The following is an 18,525-nucleotide window of genomic DNA, read 5'->3' on the forward strand; positions in this document are numbered from 1 at the left end:
CTATGTATCAAAATCGCTCTTCATTTTTGTTTTTTTTGAAATTCTTAAATGGTAAATGTACCATTGTGAAATGAAATTTGAACTCCCAAAGTTTACCCTTTTACTAAATGGAATAAATGGATAATTACAAAGTCTTTAGTTGTAGCCATCACTAATAAAGAATTTGGAACTAGATTGCATAAGCCTTTGCAGGGCCACTATTGAATGTCATGCCAGTGACACTGGTGTTGTAAAAGAAGAAAAAAAATCTTCCCTTAGATAGAAACTTCCTGTATTTTGACAGTGCCAGTTCAGGATGGCTATAATGCTGCTCTGCCTTCTACAGCTTGCTGAACCACTCTGTAGTTACTCTGTAACTATACATTTCTATCTTTTTTGGTTAAACACTCCCTGAAGATGATAAAAGATGATGTGACAATATACATACATCCATATTATACACATTGATATATGTGTAAGGATTTCCCTTCATTTTTATTTTGTCGGCCGGGCAAAATTTAGTGTAACATTAAAATACTTCATGATACTTTGGTATAAGAGGAAATTCACTATTTTTATAATGACCCAAATTTAAAGGCTTTTGTAGTGTATTTTAAAAGGGAAAACTTACCCAGATGTTTTATTTCTACACATTTGTGTACGTGTGTGTGTGTTTATAAGCCAGTTAGTATATATGTATATGTATATTATACATAAAACACTATATTTTTACATACAAGTATGTTTTTATTATACAGATAATAAAGATGGGGGAAGGTTTCTGTTTTTTTCTTAATAGGTGAAGAAATCTTGAAGACCAGAAATTGGATCTTATTGAATTTTGTGTTTTTTTTTTTTTTTAATTTTTCTTTCTTTTTCTTTTTAAATTAATTGTTGGCTATGGAAGATTGATCTTTTTCTTTTTAATAATCCTTTGAATCTCAAGTTCATTTTTATATGAACTCTTTTTTTGTTGTTTTTTTTTTGTTTTTGAGGAGATAACTAACCCTAGCTGTCTCCAGTTTGACAAAGGTTATTTGAATGGACTTAAACTCTCAGTAGTTGAGAGATATTTTAAAAACACATCCTGTGTTTGAATTGTGGCTGAGAGGTTTCCTTGGCAATGTGAGGAGGAAAATTCTTTCTGCCTCATTATTATTAATTCATGGATTGAGTGTTGGTTCGACCTACAGGCGTAATAAATTGGAACTCAGTGAAGACACAGACATTCCTGTTGAGATCAACCAGCTAATGTAAGTGTGGAAATGGGTTTGTTTTTTTTTTTTAATCATTAAAGGGGTAAACATTTTTGTAATTTATGGCATAATTTTCCTGAACCAGTAAGAAATCAAAAAGATAGTTGTCAACACATTATTTTTTTCTTATAATTGTTTACAAGTTTTGGGGTTTTTTGATAGAAATATCACTACCCCTTCTTTTTTTCTTGATAATATGTACTTATAATAAAAGTAAAAACAATACAGACAAGGTGGATTCTTCCTGTAATTCTGCCTCCTCAGAGAAAACCACCATGAACAGTTCATCATGGCATAGTTCCATGTCCATACTCAGAGCTTTGCCTCACCTCTTTTTAATGACTGTGTTTGTTGCTTTATAAAAATGGATATGCAATAATTTAATATATCCTTCATTGATGGACATTTGAGTTTTTACCATTGAAAACAAAAATAGCCCCTAAAAACAGCTATATATATATATATATACACACACACACACACACACATATATGTGAACTATTTCTTTGAACCAGTTCTTAAATGTGAATTTGTAGAATTGTTATAATTCTCTAAGGAGGTTATACCAATTTACTGTATTAGTGAAGTCTTTTTGATTTTTAAAAGTTCTTAACACACCCCTTTTAGTGAAGGTATTAATCCTTGGCCATGTTGCTGATCTTCTGCTGTACGAATGGTTTTCATTTTATGTAGTCACATCTATGAGTTTTGTCTTGGTTTGTAACTTTGGTATCATGTTTAGGACAGGTTTTTTTTCATCCTGAGCTTACTAAAAAAAAAAAAAAACCCATGCATTTCTTCCCAGTACTTAAGTGTTTACATATTTTATATTAAAATGTAATCTAAGGATTGTAGTTACATGACATTGCCTGTCTTCCTCCCCTTAACCATTGTCAAAAATGCTTTTTAGCTCCTCATAGTTATGAATTCAGAATCTTTCTTATATGGTCCTTTTAGTGAGTTACAGCATCTTTGTCATCCTTGATTTTGTTCTCCTGAAACCTTTTTTGTATGATATAGAATTTATTTTTTTCAAATGGATGGCTAATTTTTTTGTTGTTGTTAATTTCAAATGCCACTTTTTCCAGAAATTGCCTGAATTCTGTTTATCTTGTACTCATTCATTTGCCAATATTACATTTAAATGTTATATTTCACACCTGTGGTAATTACAGGAAGCCCAGGGCCCTCTCATTCTTCTTAAGATTTTCTTAGTTACTCTAAGTAATTTTGCAGTCTGTCAGGTTCCAATAATAAAGTATCATTGAGATTTTGAATTGAATTGTATTCAATCTACTTAAGGTATTTAGGGGAAAAGTAAACTTCTTTAAGCCTCTACTCCATTATCTCTCCATTATCCAGGTCTTCTTGTGCCTTAGTAGTTTAATAGTTTTGGTTTTGTTTCTAATTTGATGGGGTCTTTTATATTTCTTTGTTTTCTTCCTATATATTTTAGTTTTATGGTGACTAGGACTCTTGTTATCATCTGAATGATTGTTGTTGGAACATAAGAAATTTACTGATTTTAAAAAATATGTTAGTTTTTAAAATTTATTTAATTGATTGTTAGATTGTATAGTTTGCAAGCCTGTAATCTACAGATACTAAATTTTTTGCTTCATCCTTTCTAATCTTTGTACTTTTTTCCCTTATTGCATGCATTGAACTCTGAAACGGTGTTGGATGGTAGTACAGACAGGCTTTTTTTTCCCTTGAGTGATTTACTTGTAATGTTTTACCATGTCACATATGATGATAGTTTCTGATCAATTAGTACACTTATGCTAAGAAGGTTCCTTGTAATTTACAGAGTTTTTATTGGGAATAGATGTTTGTAGCTTCTTTTAAAAAGCCATTTTAACTTTTAAAAAACTACAGTTTTAAATATTTTTTCACCATTTTTCTGTTCTTGAAATCTTAAGATACTGCAGAGTTTCCTTTTTTAACCCCTGTTTATTCTAGTAATGAATTTCCTAATGTTAAACCATTCTTAGTTCTGGAATAAACCTTCTTTGATCATGTTTTGTTACTCTTTTGATATACTATATGGTTCAGTTTATTTAGGATTTATCAGCTGTATCATAAATCAGACACCCCCAAGTAGTTGCTTTAAAACTTTTTAAAAAAATAATGAGAAAATGCCTTTTCATTGTTTTGTTCTTTTTCTATTTATTTTTTCTAATTTTTTTTTCTGAAGTTAGACCGCTTCCTTTAGTAATTTTTAAAAGAATATGTGGAGTACATATATGATACATATTTTATGAGACTTTCTAAAACCTTCTTCCCAGTCCTGAGCTTTTCTTGAAATGTAATTTGAAAAGCTCAATCTAGAGTAATAATATCACCTTTAAATTCTGGATATTTTGTCTTTTGAAATTTTAGAGATTCAAATAATGTGTCAGATGTCAAGTCTGATTTTCTTTCCTTTGTTTTCAGTCTGCTTTTTCCTAGAAGTCTGTATAATTCTGCTTTACCATTGGAATTCAAAAATTTCACCATTATATATATGGTATATGGTGAAGTAGTGATGTCTTTAAAGAACATTTCTGCCTGGCATTTGATGAATCCTTTAGTTAAAAGACTTAAGTTCATCCAGTTTAGGGAAATTTCTTTGTATTGTTATTTTATTATCATTTCTACCAGTTCCATTCCAACCTTATATAATTTTCATTGTGTAGAAATTGAATCTTCTGGAATTACTTCCATGTTATGTATCTTTCCTCCCACATTGGCATCTTTTTGCATTCTGGGGAATGTCCTGATAGTGATATCCTATAATTCAGTTTTGTCTTTTTCATCAGTGTTTATTCAGATTTTTATTTATCTTGGGTACTATTTCTTTTTTTAAAAAAAGGAAATGTGCACCATGGTTTTGGACTTTTGTCTTATGTAGTAATAATTACAGTGAATTTTTTACCTCTACATTTTTGGGGGCTATTTTCTTGCATAGCAGTTATAGCCTTCCCCCCACCCCCCAGTGAAAGTTTTAGAAGTTCAGTATGTAAAAGGGATATATGAAAGAACTGTTCTATTTAAACATTAGTAACGTGATGCATATCTATTCAGGATTCAGTCTCTCCATGCCTTGCCTTGCCTACCTCAGGGTGTTTTACAGAATCGATTTTGAAAAAATGGTGGGCAGGGGGGTGGGGAGTACAACTCATGCTATTCTACTATTTCATAAATCTCATTTTGTTTGATTAATATGTAGCAGTCTTACTGAAACCAACAACAGTTCATTTATGTTCTTTGGGATGTTGATTTCAGGGATGAAGGGGACACCAAAGCCTCCTTTCTGTTGTAAAATGTTTCCTTTCTTTCCTGACTAATACTTTTTCTTTTTGTGTGTGTCATTGTAGTTAATTCCTAGAGACTTGATCCCATTGGAGGCAGTTTTTTAGTTTTTATTTTATGTTGTAGTAGAGTTGATGTACAGTGCTCTGTTAGTTTCAGGTGTACAGCAGAGTGATTCAGTTGTGCATATACGTATATCCATTCTTTTTCAGATCCTTTTCCCATATAGGTTATTACAGAGTATTATAATATTCTGTGCTATACAGTAGGTCTTTGTTGATTATTTATTTTACATGTAGTAGTATGTATATGTTAATCTCAAACTAATTTTTCCCACCTCTAAATTTTCTTTCTTTTCTTTGGCCGTTCTGCTTACAGAATCTCAGTTCCCCAACCAGGGATTGAACTCAGGCCATGAAAGTGCCAAATCCTAATCACTGGACCCTCAGGAAATTCCCTCTCTTCCTCTGATTTTTAAAGTTACCTTTTGGTGTACCCTAAATGGTGGAATGCATTCTCTTTGTGGTCAGAGGAATGTTGGTAGTGGACTGGTGAAGTAGTATTAAAAACCCAGTCCTTGTTCTGTTCTGTAGCATATCAACAATGGTCAGGTCAGTTAGGGTAGACTTGAATTTTCTGGTACATCTGTGTTTCATCATATTAGAAAATATAGTGTTATTCTCAGCATAAAATAATAAATAGCCACCTGTAATCCTACCACCGTGACTATAACTACTGCTAACATTTGATCTATATTTTTCTAGCTTTCTTCCTGCTACCATATCCTCACCAGCACTTGGTGGTATCAGTTTTTGGATTTTCGTCAGCCATTCTAAAAGGAATTTGCAACTCCCAGTGATACTGAGTGTCTTTTCATATGCTTGTTTGTCATCTGTATATTTTCTTTGGTGAGGTGTCTGTTTAGATCTTTTGCCCATTTTTAAATTAGTTTTTCTTTAACTTATTTTTTTGGCTGTGCCGCATGGCATGGGTGATGGGATCTTAGTTTCCCACCAGGGATCAAACCTGTGCTCCCTGCATTGGAAGCGTGGAGTCTTAACCACTGGACCACTGGGGAAGTCCCTGATTTGTTTTTCTTATTGTTGCATTTTAAGGGTTCTTTGTATATTTTGAATACCAGTCCTTTATCAGTTATGTGTTTTGCAGAAATTTTCTCCCAGTCTGTAACTTGGCTTTTCATTCTCTTAATAGTGCTTTTGAGAAGTGGAAGTTTTTAATTTTAATTAACTCCAACTTATCAATGGTTTCTTTAATGGACTGTACATTTGGTGTTATGTCTAAAAAGCTATCACCACACCCAGAATCAACTGGATTTTCTCTTGTTTTATTCTCTAGGAGTTTTATAATTTCACATTTGTGATCCATTTTAATTTTTGTGAAAGGTTTAAGATCCCTGTCTAGATATATTTTTTGGCATGCAGGTATCCTCTTCTTCCAGCATTGTATGTTGAAAAGACTGTCCTTTCTTCTTTGAAATTGCCTTGCTTCTTCGGCAAAGATCAGTTGACTCTATTTTTAATGTATATTAGTTTCTTAGGGCTTCCATAACAAAGTACCACACACCTGGGTGTCTTAAAGCAACAGAAGTTTATTATTCACAGTTTCGCAGGTTAGAAGTCTGAAAAGGTGTTGACAGGGTCGTGCTCTCTTTGAAACCTGTAGGGAAATGATCCTTCTTTGCTTTTTTAGCTTCCGGTGTTTGCTGGCAATCCTTGTCATTCCGTGGTTTATAGAAGCATCAGTTTTTGAACATGTAGGTTTCTAGGTGTTTTTTCGTTGTTAGAAGATGGTGATGAACTTTCTTAGGCACTATTCTTTTGCATATTTGTTGAATATTAGTTCAGTTTAGGCGCTCAGTCGTGTCTGACTCTTTGCGAGCCCATGGACTACAGCACTGCAGACCTCCCTGTCCATCACCAGCTCCCACAGTTCACTCAAACTCATGTCCATTGAGTCAGTGATGCCATCCAACCATCTCATCCTCAGTCGTCCCCTTCTCCCGCCTTCAGTCTTTCCCAGCATCAGGGTCTTTTCAAATGAGTCTGTTCTTCGTATCAGGTGCCAAAGTATTGGAGTTTCAGCTTCAGCATCAGTCCTTCCAATGAATTTTCAGGACTGATTTCCTTTAGCATCGACTGGTTGGATCTCCTTGCAGTCCAAGGGACTCTCAAGAGTCTTCTCCAACACCACAGTTCAAAAGCATCCATTCTTTGGCACTCAGCTTTTTTTATAGTCCAACTCTCACATCCATACATGACCACTGGAAAAACCATAGCCATGACTAGATGGACCTTTGTTGGCAAGGTAATGTCTCTGCTTTTTAATATGCTGTCTAGGTTGATTATAACTTTTCTTCCAAGGAGTAAGCGTCTTTTAATTTCATGGCTGCAGTCACCATCTGCGTTGATTTTGGAGCCCCCAAAAATAAAGTCTGTCACTGTTTCCACTGTTGAATATTAATCTCAGGATAAATTCTGGAAATGGAATTGAAAGCCATAGGATATTTAAATTTTGAAGGTTTCGTGTGTGTTTAGTAACATAACTCTTCTAACCTAGGTTGCTGAGTTAAAGGCTGGTTTTACCATGGCCTGCTATTCTTGGATTAGGAATTGTTAGTGGAAAATGTGAATTTGATTCATCTTAATTTCAAGTTGTAGATCAGTGTTTCTCTTTTAAGATCTTTTTGTTTTGTTTTGGCCAAAAGCTTTTGGTACGCGGAACTTCCCCAACCAGGGACCAGTTCCACACTCGGGGTGGTGGAATTGCGAGTCTTAACCACTGGACCACAAGGGAAGTCCCTAGATCCATGTTTCTGAAACTTTGTCCTCTGATGTAGGGGTTTGTAGAAACCCCTTCCAGATTCTGACACGTGCTCTTGTCATGTATTTTTACTTCTGTAGAAGCTTGCTTTCTTGAACCCTTTAGTGTGAGAACTATGGTATGGCAGGAACTAAGGGGAGAGGGAATGCTGGTCATTCTGCATAAGCACTATTTTAGGGATAAGCCCTGAGAACTTCTTTTGCTCCTTTTGTGTAATCGGTGTGCAGCTCTTCGGTCATCTTCATTGTATTAGCTCGCTCTACAGATTTTTCAGGAGTAGTGGTTCACCAGCTATTCCAGTGAGATAGTTTTTTCCACATACTTAGAATTATATACTTTGGAAATAACAAAAATGCTTGTGAATAATTAGATGAAAAAAGTCTAGTTTGTCAGAAATACAGATTTAGCAAATTATCTTGTGTAAAATAGTCCAAGTTAATCTAAACTGCAGATCATTTGTTGAGTATATAATGCTTACATAATTTATGGTGAAGCACCATAGAGAATGCAAAGAAAGAAGCATGGCTGTTTAACAAAAATTTTGCATTGTAGATGAGAATATACAACATTCACAGATTAAAATATGAATCAGAATTTTCATAAGGCTCTGTTCATTGGTCAGGATGATTTGGAGAAGATTGTTGAAAGAATTTACCTGAAATATTTTCATTCATTGTCTTCTCATTTTAGGATTAACATTTAAAAGACGATTTCTGTGATTGACTTGTCTTTTGGAAGATTAAACCCATATCAAGAGGACTTGGAGCTGGTCCTCGCCTAGAGGAAGCAGTGGCTTGTTTTCAAAAAGCCACTTCTCATCTAAGGATCTACTCAGCATGCCTAATCAAGGAGAAGACTGCTATTTTTTTTTCTATTCTACTTGTACTAAAGTAAGAATTAGCATCTCTAAATCAGTTCTTTCTATGATTTCCCTAATAAAATTGAATAAAATTTTCCCAGCATACCAAGGTGTCTTTTGTGTTTTGCTCAATGTTTATTATCTGCTGTCAATTTTTCGTAAAGGATAGCATTCCTAAGGGAATTTATTGCTCATCGTTTTTTTTCCTGTTCATTTTATGTTCTCCATACTCCAGAAGTAAAAAGATAGCATTTAGTCATCATTCGGTGTTCTTATAGCTATAATCAGTCTGTTCAGGGTGCTTTTAAGGAATTAGGAACACTTGACTGTGGCTTGCTAACTTTGATCTTTATCTAGTAAATTTACTTTGTAGTAAATGAATGGGTGGATTGTATTGTATTTATAGAATTGTCGTGGACTGAATTTGACTTCTCCCTTCAGATTTCCTGCTGAATCCTAAAGCCACTTTTCTAAATATGCTTTTGCAGGTTTATTAGAGCTTTTTTCTTTGTTGGAGCTTCCTGCTTTTCAGCTTGTTTCTTCTGCAGCTCCATTTAGATTTATCTATTATTTTCTGTTATTCCTTTGTGACTAATTCTATACATGTTTTTTTTTTCCCCAAGTATTTTTCTTAAATCATTTTGGTACTATATTTTAAATTGTTAGTTTTGAGCAAAGCTTTAACAAGTTGCACAACAGTAGCATTTTGTTTCAAATAGTAGCATTGTATGAAATTTATGGTGAAACATGGAATTATACTTAAATTCTAATTTAAAAATTTCTAAAAATTTCTAATTTTCCATTTAAAGCTAGTTATACAAGTCAGGATATATGAAACAGTTTTGAAGATGAACTGTAAAACATATTTTTTAAGGGTACCTAATATTCCCACTTGTATTTTTGAACCCCGTCTCTCAGCTTGTGTCATTCATGTTGTCAGATCAGATAAAGGATAGGTTTTAGGAAATTAAACATTTCTTGACCTCTGATTGTTCTTACCATCCCACTTCAGTTGTTTTCTCCCTGTCTCTCCGTGTTTGTCTAGGTACCGAGAACTTTACAGTGAGCGTTTTGCCTGGGGCTGGTTTGATCCCACAGTTCTTTTCTGTATTATTCCTTCTGTTCGCAGGGTGACAGCTGTCCATTCCGTCACTGTGAAGCTGCACTGGGAAATGAAACTGTTTGCACATTATGGCAAGAAGGGCGCTGTTTTCGACAGGTGTGCAGGTTTCGGCACATGGAGATTGATGTAAGTCTTCAGTTTGTGTTTTAGTAAGTAGTCTTGTGTCCTGATGGGACAATAAAAAATGTGGCAGTAAAAATCATCTTATGTAACATGTGGGTTAAATTCTTTTTTAATGACCTAGTGAAATTTCTGTCATTAGTGAAATGTTCACTTAATATCGAGATGCTTTATGGTATGAATTAGTATCATATTTCATAAAGGCCGTTTGGTAATTTTGTCTAAAGTGAAAATCATATATGTATATTTAGGGAGTGTTTATATTTCTGTGTTTATTTTAAAACAGTCTGAACTTAGAGAAAAGTTGCAAATATAGTATGAAACTTTCCACTAAACCATAACTGTGATAAACCATCAAAATTAGAATATTAACATTTATATATTACTCTCATTGAATCCTCAGATCCCATTCAGGTTTTGCCCTTGAATTGGTAATGTTCTTTATTGCAATAGGAGTGAGTCCAGAATCATGTGCTGCATTGAGTTTCATAGTGATTTGGCCTTCTGTCTAGAACAGTTGATCAGTCTTTTCTTGCCTTTCATTGACCTTGACATTTTTGGTCGCTATAGGACAGTTATTTTGTGTAATGTTCCTCCCTTTGGGTTTATCTAATACTTCCTCATTGCTAAATTCAGATCTTATATTTTTGGCAGGAATATCACAGAGGTGATATTCTTCTCACTGCTTACCATTGAGTGGTGTACAATTTTAATTATCCCATTACTGATGTTAACTTGCATCACTTCATTAAGGTGGTAGCCACCAGATTGCTTCACCGTACATTTTTTTTTTTTTTTTTGTAATTATGTTTTGGAAAGGTACTTTGAGACCTTGTAATTATCCCATTTCATATCAAATTTTGAATGAAATTTTTTTTTCCAAGTTTTTATGTGTGGTCTCAATGATTTCCTGTTTTATTCAGTGTATTATATGCCATTACTATCATTTTTTCCTCCTCAGATTGATGTTTGGCCAATAAGAGCCCTTAAAGCTGATTTTTGTATCTTTGTGATGTTTCCGTCCTTCTTTGAACACGTCTTCACTTTCTGGCCTAACAAGGTTGTCCAGGTCCACATGCTCTACTCGTTTGCCACCCCCCCCGCCCCCCTTCGGCTCATCCTCTGACAACACTAGACCCCCAATCAGGAAGACCCTGCCTTCCTCACCCTGCTTAGTCTCTGATGCCCCTTCTAGGCTGACCTCCGTGAGTACACCCTCCTCACCCTATCATGAGATTGCTTCTGCACAGAAGCCTTCCTACCCTTCTCAGGCTCCAGCACTGTGCTGGCTATCCTCCTACACAAATGCTTTGCTAACCCTGACAACTTGTGCCAATTCTACTTCATCCCGTGGATGCCTTCCTCATCTCAGTCAGCCTCTACCACTGTGCTCTGGGCCACTTGCCCTTCCTCTCCCAGCATCTGTGCCTACCTCTCTCAGCCTCACATAATGACTTTAGAATTGTTTGAGAAGGGGTGGGGAAAGAAGAAAGAGCCTAAATACGCAGTTTGTAGGTCTGGGGTTACGTAGCCACTCCATTCTGGTTTCAGCTGAGTACCTGGTGGCTCAGTGCTAAAGAATCCACCTGTCTGTGTAAAAGACGTGGGTTCGATCCCTTGGTCAGGAAGATCCCCTGGAGAAGGAAATGGCAACCCACTCCGGTATTCTTGCCCGGGAAATCCCATGGACAAAGGAGTCTGGTGGACTGCAGTCCGTAGGGTTGCAAAGAGTTGGTCATGACTTAGCAAATAAATAACATTCTATTCTGTCTTCCAAATAGATTCACTAAGTACGTTCAGAAAAAGAAATGCTCTTGCAACTTTTAAAAAATCATGCTATAACATTGCAAGCAGAGTAAACTGGCACAACTCTTAGGAACGCTGTGCCAGTCTCAGAACATATATTAGATTGCTGCAGATGTAATAGCTGTTTCAGACTGCAAATTTTAAATCATTATAACTAGCTCGAAACACATCTTTATTAATCAAAATAGAATTAATTACAATCAACACATTTTGCCAATGAGAAATAAATTGCTTCGGGATTTGATGAATTCTTGGAAAACATTTTCTGCATCCTGCTGGTTGTGGAAGCCTTCACCATGCAAAAAGTTGTCCAGATGCTTGAAGAAGTGACGGTTGGTGAGAGGTCAGGTGAATATGGTGAATGAGGCAAAACTTCATAGCCCAATTTGTTCAATTTTTTGAAGTGTTGCTTGTGCAACGGTTGGGCGTTGTTGTGGAGAAGCATTGAGCCCTTTCTGTTGAGGGTGCTGGCTGCAGATGTTGGAGTTTTTTGTGCATCATGTTGATATGCTGAGTATACTTCTCAGATATAATGGTCTTACCTGGATTCAGAAAGCTGTGGTGGGTCAGACTGGCAGCAGACCACCAGTGTCCATGACCTTTTTTTGGTGCGAGTTTGGCTCTGGGAAGTGCTTTGGAGCTTCTCCATCCAGCCACTGAGCTGGTCATCGTCAGTTGTATAAAATCCACCTTTTGTTGCTCATCCCAATATGATCGAGAAATGGTTCGTTGTTGCATAGTATGAGAGAAAACAACACTTCAGATCAGTGATATTTTTGATTTTTGGTCAGATCACGAGGCTTCCACTCTTCAAGCTTTTTCACCTTTCCAATTTGCTTCAAATGCCGAACAACCACAGAATGATCACCTTTGAGTTCTTTGGAGGATCGACTTGAATGATTACTCTCAGTTGGTCATTGTCAACTTCTGACCAGCCACTCTGATCCTCATCTTCAAGGCTTTTGTCTCCTTTGCAAAATTTTTTGGACTACACTGCACTGTATGTTTGTTGGCAGTTCCTGGGCCAAATGCATTGTTGATGGGAGTTGTCTCCACTGCTTTATGACCCATTTTGAACTTGAATAAGAAAATCCCTTGAATTTTCTTTTTGTCTAACATCATTTCTCTAGTCTAAAATAAATATAAAATAAACAGCATGTAATAAGTCATTAGCAGAAAGACATAAAGTGAGAAATGCACATTAAAATTATGTGTAACGTAATCACATTTATTTAAGAATATATTCCAGTATGAAACAGCAACTTTCAACAATGGAAAAACCGCAATTTTGCATCAACCTAATACATTTGGAATTCTCTAGAAAACTCAAGGGACTTAGCATATGGTTGATGCATGCATTCATGCATGCATGTGTGTGTGCTCAGTCGTGTCTGACCTCTTGTGACCCCATGAACTGTAGTCTGCCAGGGTCCTCTGTCCGTGGGATTTTCCAAGAAAGAATACTGGAGTGGGTTGCCATTTCCTCCTCCAGTGGATCTTCCCGACCCAGCGATTGAATATCTATCTCCCACGTTTCCTGCATTTTATGTGAATTCTGATTTATTACAGTGATAGAGTCAGGATACACTGATTATAGAAGACAGCCGTAGTCTGGAGTTATTCATATGTGTGTTTCTGTTATGGTCTCTGCATGAGGGTTCACAAAGAACACACACTTCTCCCAAAGGTGAAAACGCAGCAATACATGTGCATGTTTTGCTCTGGGAAGCCCATTATATGGGGCTTCCCCAGGGGCTTAGTGGATAAAGAATCTGCCTGCAATGCAGGAGACTTAGGTTCAGTCCCTGGGTCCTTAAGGGACAGAATGGTTCCGTATTTGTTAGTTAAATACTTAGGGTAGTTTTATAGTGCATAAACTATGGCAGATGATGAGCATTCACTGTGTATGTTTGGACCAGCTGTATATCTTTGAACCATGTGTTATATATATGGCTTTTTTAAAAGCTAAAGAAATAATCATGTAGGAGAATGTTACTATGAGGGTGTGTTGCTAAGTAAAAATGTACAGAATTACATGGAAAACCTTTCTTTTAAATGTGAATCAATACATTTTACAGTTTTGTTTTTTTTTTTAAGAATTCTATATCAAAATAAGTGACTCACTGTGTAATGGCATAATAGGTATTAATTTTATTTTCCAAGTCATCTTTATTGTTTGTGTATTACTTTTTATTTTGAAATAAAATTCAGTAATGGTATTAAACATGTTAAATAAATGTCCTATGACTTCAGTTTAAAGATAATGCTATCATATCCAGTAATTTGAAGGTTGCTTTTAGGAAAGAAGCAAAGACAGATCCAGGAGCAGGGAAGATTGGCATCAGGTGCTACCTCAAGAAATAATTAGATGTTATTTTAAAGAGCAATGGTAGCTTTTTTTTTTTTTTTAACATTTATTTATGCATTTATGTATTTATTTGTTTGGTTGCATTTCCCTGGTGATAACAGTGGTAGCACCTGGTAGCTTCATGGGTTTCCCTGGTAACTCAGCTGGTTACAGATTCAGTCTTGAATCTGCCTGCAATGCTGGAGACCTGGGTTCGATCCCTGGGTTGGGAAGATTCCCCTGGAGAAGGGAATGGCTAATCACACCAGTATTGTGGCCTGGAGAATTCCATGGACTGTGTATAGTCCGTGGGGTCTCAAAGAGTTGGACAGGACTGAGCGACTTCATTTGGTTGCTTGGGGTCTTTGTTGCTCCTCGTGGGCTTTCTCTAACTGCAGTCAGCGGGGCTACTCTTCATCACAGTACACGGGCCTCTCGTGCGGTAGCTTGTCGTTGCAGAGCACAGGCTTCAGTACTTGCAGCACATGGACTCAGTAGTCATGGCACATGGGCTTAGTTTGCTCCACAGCACGTGGAATCTTCCCAGACTAGGGATCAGACTCATGTTCCCCGAATTAGGTGGATTCTTACCCACTGTACCACCAGGGAAGTGCAGTTGTAGCTATTATACCTAACTTTTAAGGGTAACGGGATACTAATAAATACTATAAAGTTCTTTCAAAGACTGAGTTATTTGCCATACTTTTTTAAAACATGTGGCAGTAAGTGCAGGGCATAATTCTTTTACATTGTTGTTGTTCAGTCTCTCCATCGTGTATGACTCTGCAACCCCATGGACTGCAGCATGTCTGGCTTCTCTGTTCTTCACTGTCTCCCAGAGTTTGCTCAAACTCATGTTCATTGAGTCAGTGATGTCACCCAACCATCTCATCCTCTGTCATCCCCTTCTCTTCCTGCCCTCAATCTTTCCCAGCATCAGGATCTTTTCCAGTGAGTTGGCTCTTTGCATCAGGTGACCAAAGTATTGGAGCTTCAGCATCAGTCCCTCCAGTGAATATTCACAGTTGATTTCCTTTAGGATTTGACTGGCTGACCTCTTTGCTGTCCAAGGGACTCTAAAGAGTCTTCTCCAGCACCACAGTTCTAAAGAATCCATTCTTCAATGTTCAGCCTTCTTTATGGTCCAACTCTCATATCCATACGTGACAACTGAAAAAACAATAGCTTTGACTATACGAACCTTTGTTGGTAAAGTGATGTCTCTGCTTGTTAATACACTGTCTAGGTTTGCCATAGCTTTTCTTCCAAGGAGCAAGCATCTTTTAATTTCATGGCTGCACTCACCGTCTGCAGTGATTTTGGAGCTCAAGAAAGTAAAGTCTGTCACTGTTTCCATTGTTTCCCATCTATTTCCCATGAAGTGATGGGACTGGATGTCATAATCCTGTTAGTTTTTTTGAATGTTGAATTTTAAGCCAGCTTTTTCACTCTCCTCTTTCACTTTGATCAAGAGACTCTTTACTTCCTGTTCACTTTCTGATTAGAGTGGTATCATCTGCATGATTTTTCTCCCGGCAGTCTTGATTCCAGCTTGTGCTTCATCTAACCTGGCATTTCGCATGATGTACTCTGCATATAAGTTAAATAAGCAGGGTGACGTAATTTTTACCAAATTACCTTTGAGAGATGTTGAACTAGTTTACATTTCTGTTACCAGTGTGTGGGACTCATGATTCTTCCACATTCCTACCAACACAGTGTATTATCAATCTCCCAGTTACAGCAGATATTGGAATCATTGCCCTTCTTGATACCTTTAAGGTTCTTTTCGTTTCAGGCATTGTTTCTTTATTTATTTCTTCCATATTGAAAAATGGAAGTTTTTGAATAGTACTGTTGTTCGCCTTGAAATTTAAAGCTTATGCTGCTTTATTATGAGAGATCTAACATAATGCAGGTTATTAATCAGACATTAATTACTTTTCAGAAGTCCTTATTGGGACTTTTTTTTTTGAGTTATATAGAAATGTGCACAAATCATTATCTTACATGTTGAGTTTTCATTGAGTGAGTGTACCTAATAGACCAGCACCCAGATCATGAAATAGAACATTTCCAACCCTGTCTTCCCCCTTTATCTCCTCATTGTCATTCACCACAGTCCCAAAACTAGTCACCATCTTGACTATTCTGCCATAGTAAAGTTTTGACTGTTTGGTTTTTCTGTAAATAGAATCATACAGTGTGTGCTCTTTTGTCTGGCTTCTTTCATTTTGTTCCCATAGTATTGTTTATTCCCACTCATTACTGGATAGCATTGTATTTTATGAATATACTGCAAAGTATTCCAGAATGTATATACTGGAATGTATCCATTCTAGTGTCGCTGTACATTTGGTTTGTTTCCATTTTGGAGCTCTTTTTAATAGTGTTGCTTTGAAATTCTTTATATACATCTAATATCATGTCTGTGTTAGAACTAATATGTATTTCTCTTGGACATATATCCTGTGATCCAGCAAATCATTCTATTCTTGTTTTCCTTGTTCCCTTTTATAAAAGCAAGGTAGCTTGGGAAGGAGACCTTTTTAGTGTGTTACATGAGCCTTTGAGAAGTCACGAATGGGAAGAATTTTTTTATCCAAATCTTGAACTCTCAGCTTCAGATAACAACTGCAGTTTATTGACTCTTCTATCACTAAGTGCTTCTTGTACATTATTTCATTTATTTCTCATAAGAACCTGATTAGATAGCTACTGTACTCCCATTTTATAGCTGAGGAAAGTGAGACTAAGAGGTATTATTTGTCTGATGTTACATGGTCAGTAAGTAATGTGATAGAGAATCAAACACTATTATCTTGGACTCCATAATCTTACCTACTATATTACTCCCCTTTTCTAAATTATGGACATTTAAGAAGAGGGCAAGGAGAAAGAACAGCAAAGTTCTTCCTGCTCTTTGATTTCTCCATCATGCTAGGATATGTCACTTTCAGCAACCCCTTTTCCTCACACTCAAAATCATTTCACATGCCTCAGATTTTTTAACCTTGTGTGAACTTTGTCCAGAAAACACGACCAAGTGAATACAGGTCATACTGATGTCTTTTTCCTCTTACAGAAAAAACGCAGTGAGATTCCTTGTTATTGGGAAAATCAGCCAATGGGATGTCAGAAACTAAACTGTGCTTTCCATCACAACAGAGGACGTTATGTTGATGGCCTTTTCCTACCTCCAAGCAAAAGTGAGTTTCGTTTTTTAATTTTAAAAGGCTAGTTGCTGTATAATGAACACCTACATGCATACTTTATAGAGTACACACTTACAGAGTACATTGCCGTCTCTGTAGTCTTGTGAGAAAGCAGTTTTATTTTCACTTCAGATGAGGAAACTGAACTTTATTACGGTTAAATGACTTGTGCACAGTCATAAGCCAGTAAAGTAGCAGTCATGATTAAAACTTTGTTGACAAAGCTGTGCTGCTTCACAAATGTTTCTTGGCATGACAGTTTAGCTTATTTAGCTTACGTCATTTCCCATTTTCTTACCATGCTTACAGAGATTTTTCAAAAGAAACTTGATTGTCCAGGCCAGGGGTTGGCAATCCTGGTCTTTGACCTGTATTGCAAAGTAAAATTTTATTGAAATGAAGCCCTGCCCGTTTGTTTACATATTTTCTATGGCCAAATTTTGTGCTCCTGCTGCAGAGTTGAGTAGTTGAAACACAGATCTACAAGGCTAAAATATTTACTGTATACTTCTATATATTAAAAAACTTGCTTATCCTGCTCTAGGGTATAATCTAAAATAAAACTCACACTCTGTCAAAAGCTAGTATTTATTTCCATTTAAAATAATTTCCTAATGGAGTGATCAGCCATTTAAAAGCCACATCTCTGTGTGATTAAAATCTGATGGCTGTATATTTTTATCTTCTTTAAGGGGAAAAAAGGCTCACTCCTTTCTGATTTGATTCAAAAGTATTACCCACTGTCTCTTTAAAAAGCTGTTTCTTGATCCTACAGTCTAGAATTTCAGTATTAAAATTTAATGTCTAGAATGTGTAAATAATTACTATGCATCTAGCTTTTATTCTCTGAGTGCCTACTTTGTGTTTACATGGAGTGAATAGTTTTTAGCTAGAAGCCACATTTTCCCTCCTGGAAAGTTTAGAACCTAATTGGGAAAATGGGGAAATTAAAAATTAAATTAAATTTTTAATTAAAAGAGATAAATTAAAAAAGACAATGCTCAAATCACCAAGCTTATTATAGATAATTGGAGTTTTTTGATGAATTGGAACTTTTTTCTTTTAATTTATAACTAATTTTTTATGTCTAGCTGTGTTGCCCACTGTGCCTGAGTCGCCAGAAGAGGACGTGAAAGCTAGCCAGCTCACAGTTCAGCAGAGCAAATTATCTGTCCAGTCTAATCCCTCTCCTCAGCTGCGAAGTGTTATGAAAGTAGAAAGTTCAGAAAACGTTCCCAGCCCTACACACCCACCTGTGGTGATCAATGCTGCAGACGATGATGAAGATGATGATGGTAAGCTTTAGCTCTTTCGTTAGGACAAGTAAAAGATCAGGGTAACTTAGTGAGTTAGCATCAGACTTGAAGCTCTACATCTGTTTTTTAATTGGAAATTTGCCTTAAATGTTGACAATATAGATCAGTTTTCTGAGGAAGGTGATGAAACCAAAACACCTACCCTGCAACCAACTCTTGAAGTTCATAATGGATTACGAATGACTTCTGCCCGGAAACCTGGGATCAATTTAAAACAAGGTAAGAAGGGGCTATTTTGAGGCTAGTTTCTGCTCATAAATCTTACAGCACTATTGAATATGTCCAGACTATCTTAAATACCTTTGAAATTTAATTCCTAATTACCAGCACCTCCCTCTTCCTTGTGGCCATTACACTTACTCACACACA

The 18,525-nt window shown here is 36.2% G+C and overlaps 2 protein-coding genes across 2 annotated transcripts in view; both read left to right on the top strand.

The window, feature by feature from the left end:
- Nucleotides 1-295: 295 nt before the first annotated feature.
- LOC138991214 (uncharacterized) lies at nt 296-8,197 on the top strand. Its single transcript, XM_070384523.1, has 2 exons — nt 296-1,232; nt 8,061-8,197. The coding sequence occupies exon 1, from the start codon at nt 296-298 to the stop codon at nt 392-394; it is 99 nt and encodes a 32-aa protein (XP_070240624.1). The 3' UTR covers nt 395-1,232; nt 8,061-8,197.
- Nucleotides 8,127-18,525, top strand: part of ZC3H11A (zinc finger CCCH-type containing 11A) — a 29,825-nt gene continuing 19,426 nt past the window's right edge. The window contains exons 1-5 of the mRNA XM_070384522.1: nt 8,127-8,260; nt 9,359-9,478; nt 16,711-16,834; nt 17,932-18,135; nt 18,259-18,375. Coding sequence (XP_070240623.1) covers nt 8,207-8,260; nt 9,359-9,478; nt 16,711-16,834; nt 17,932-18,135; nt 18,259-18,375 — 619 coding nt within the window. The 5' untranslated portion in view covers nt 8,127-8,206. The remainder of the gene's footprint in view (nt 8,261-9,358; nt 9,479-16,710; nt 16,835-17,931; nt 18,136-18,258; nt 18,376-18,525) is intronic.

The sequence above is a fragment of the Bos mutus genome, chromosome 16 (genome assembly GCF_027580195.1).
Source record: "Bos mutus isolate GX-2022 chromosome 16, NWIPB_WYAK_1.1, whole genome shotgun sequence".
NCBI lineage: Eukaryota > Metazoa > Chordata > Mammalia > Artiodactyla > Bovidae > Bos > Bos mutus.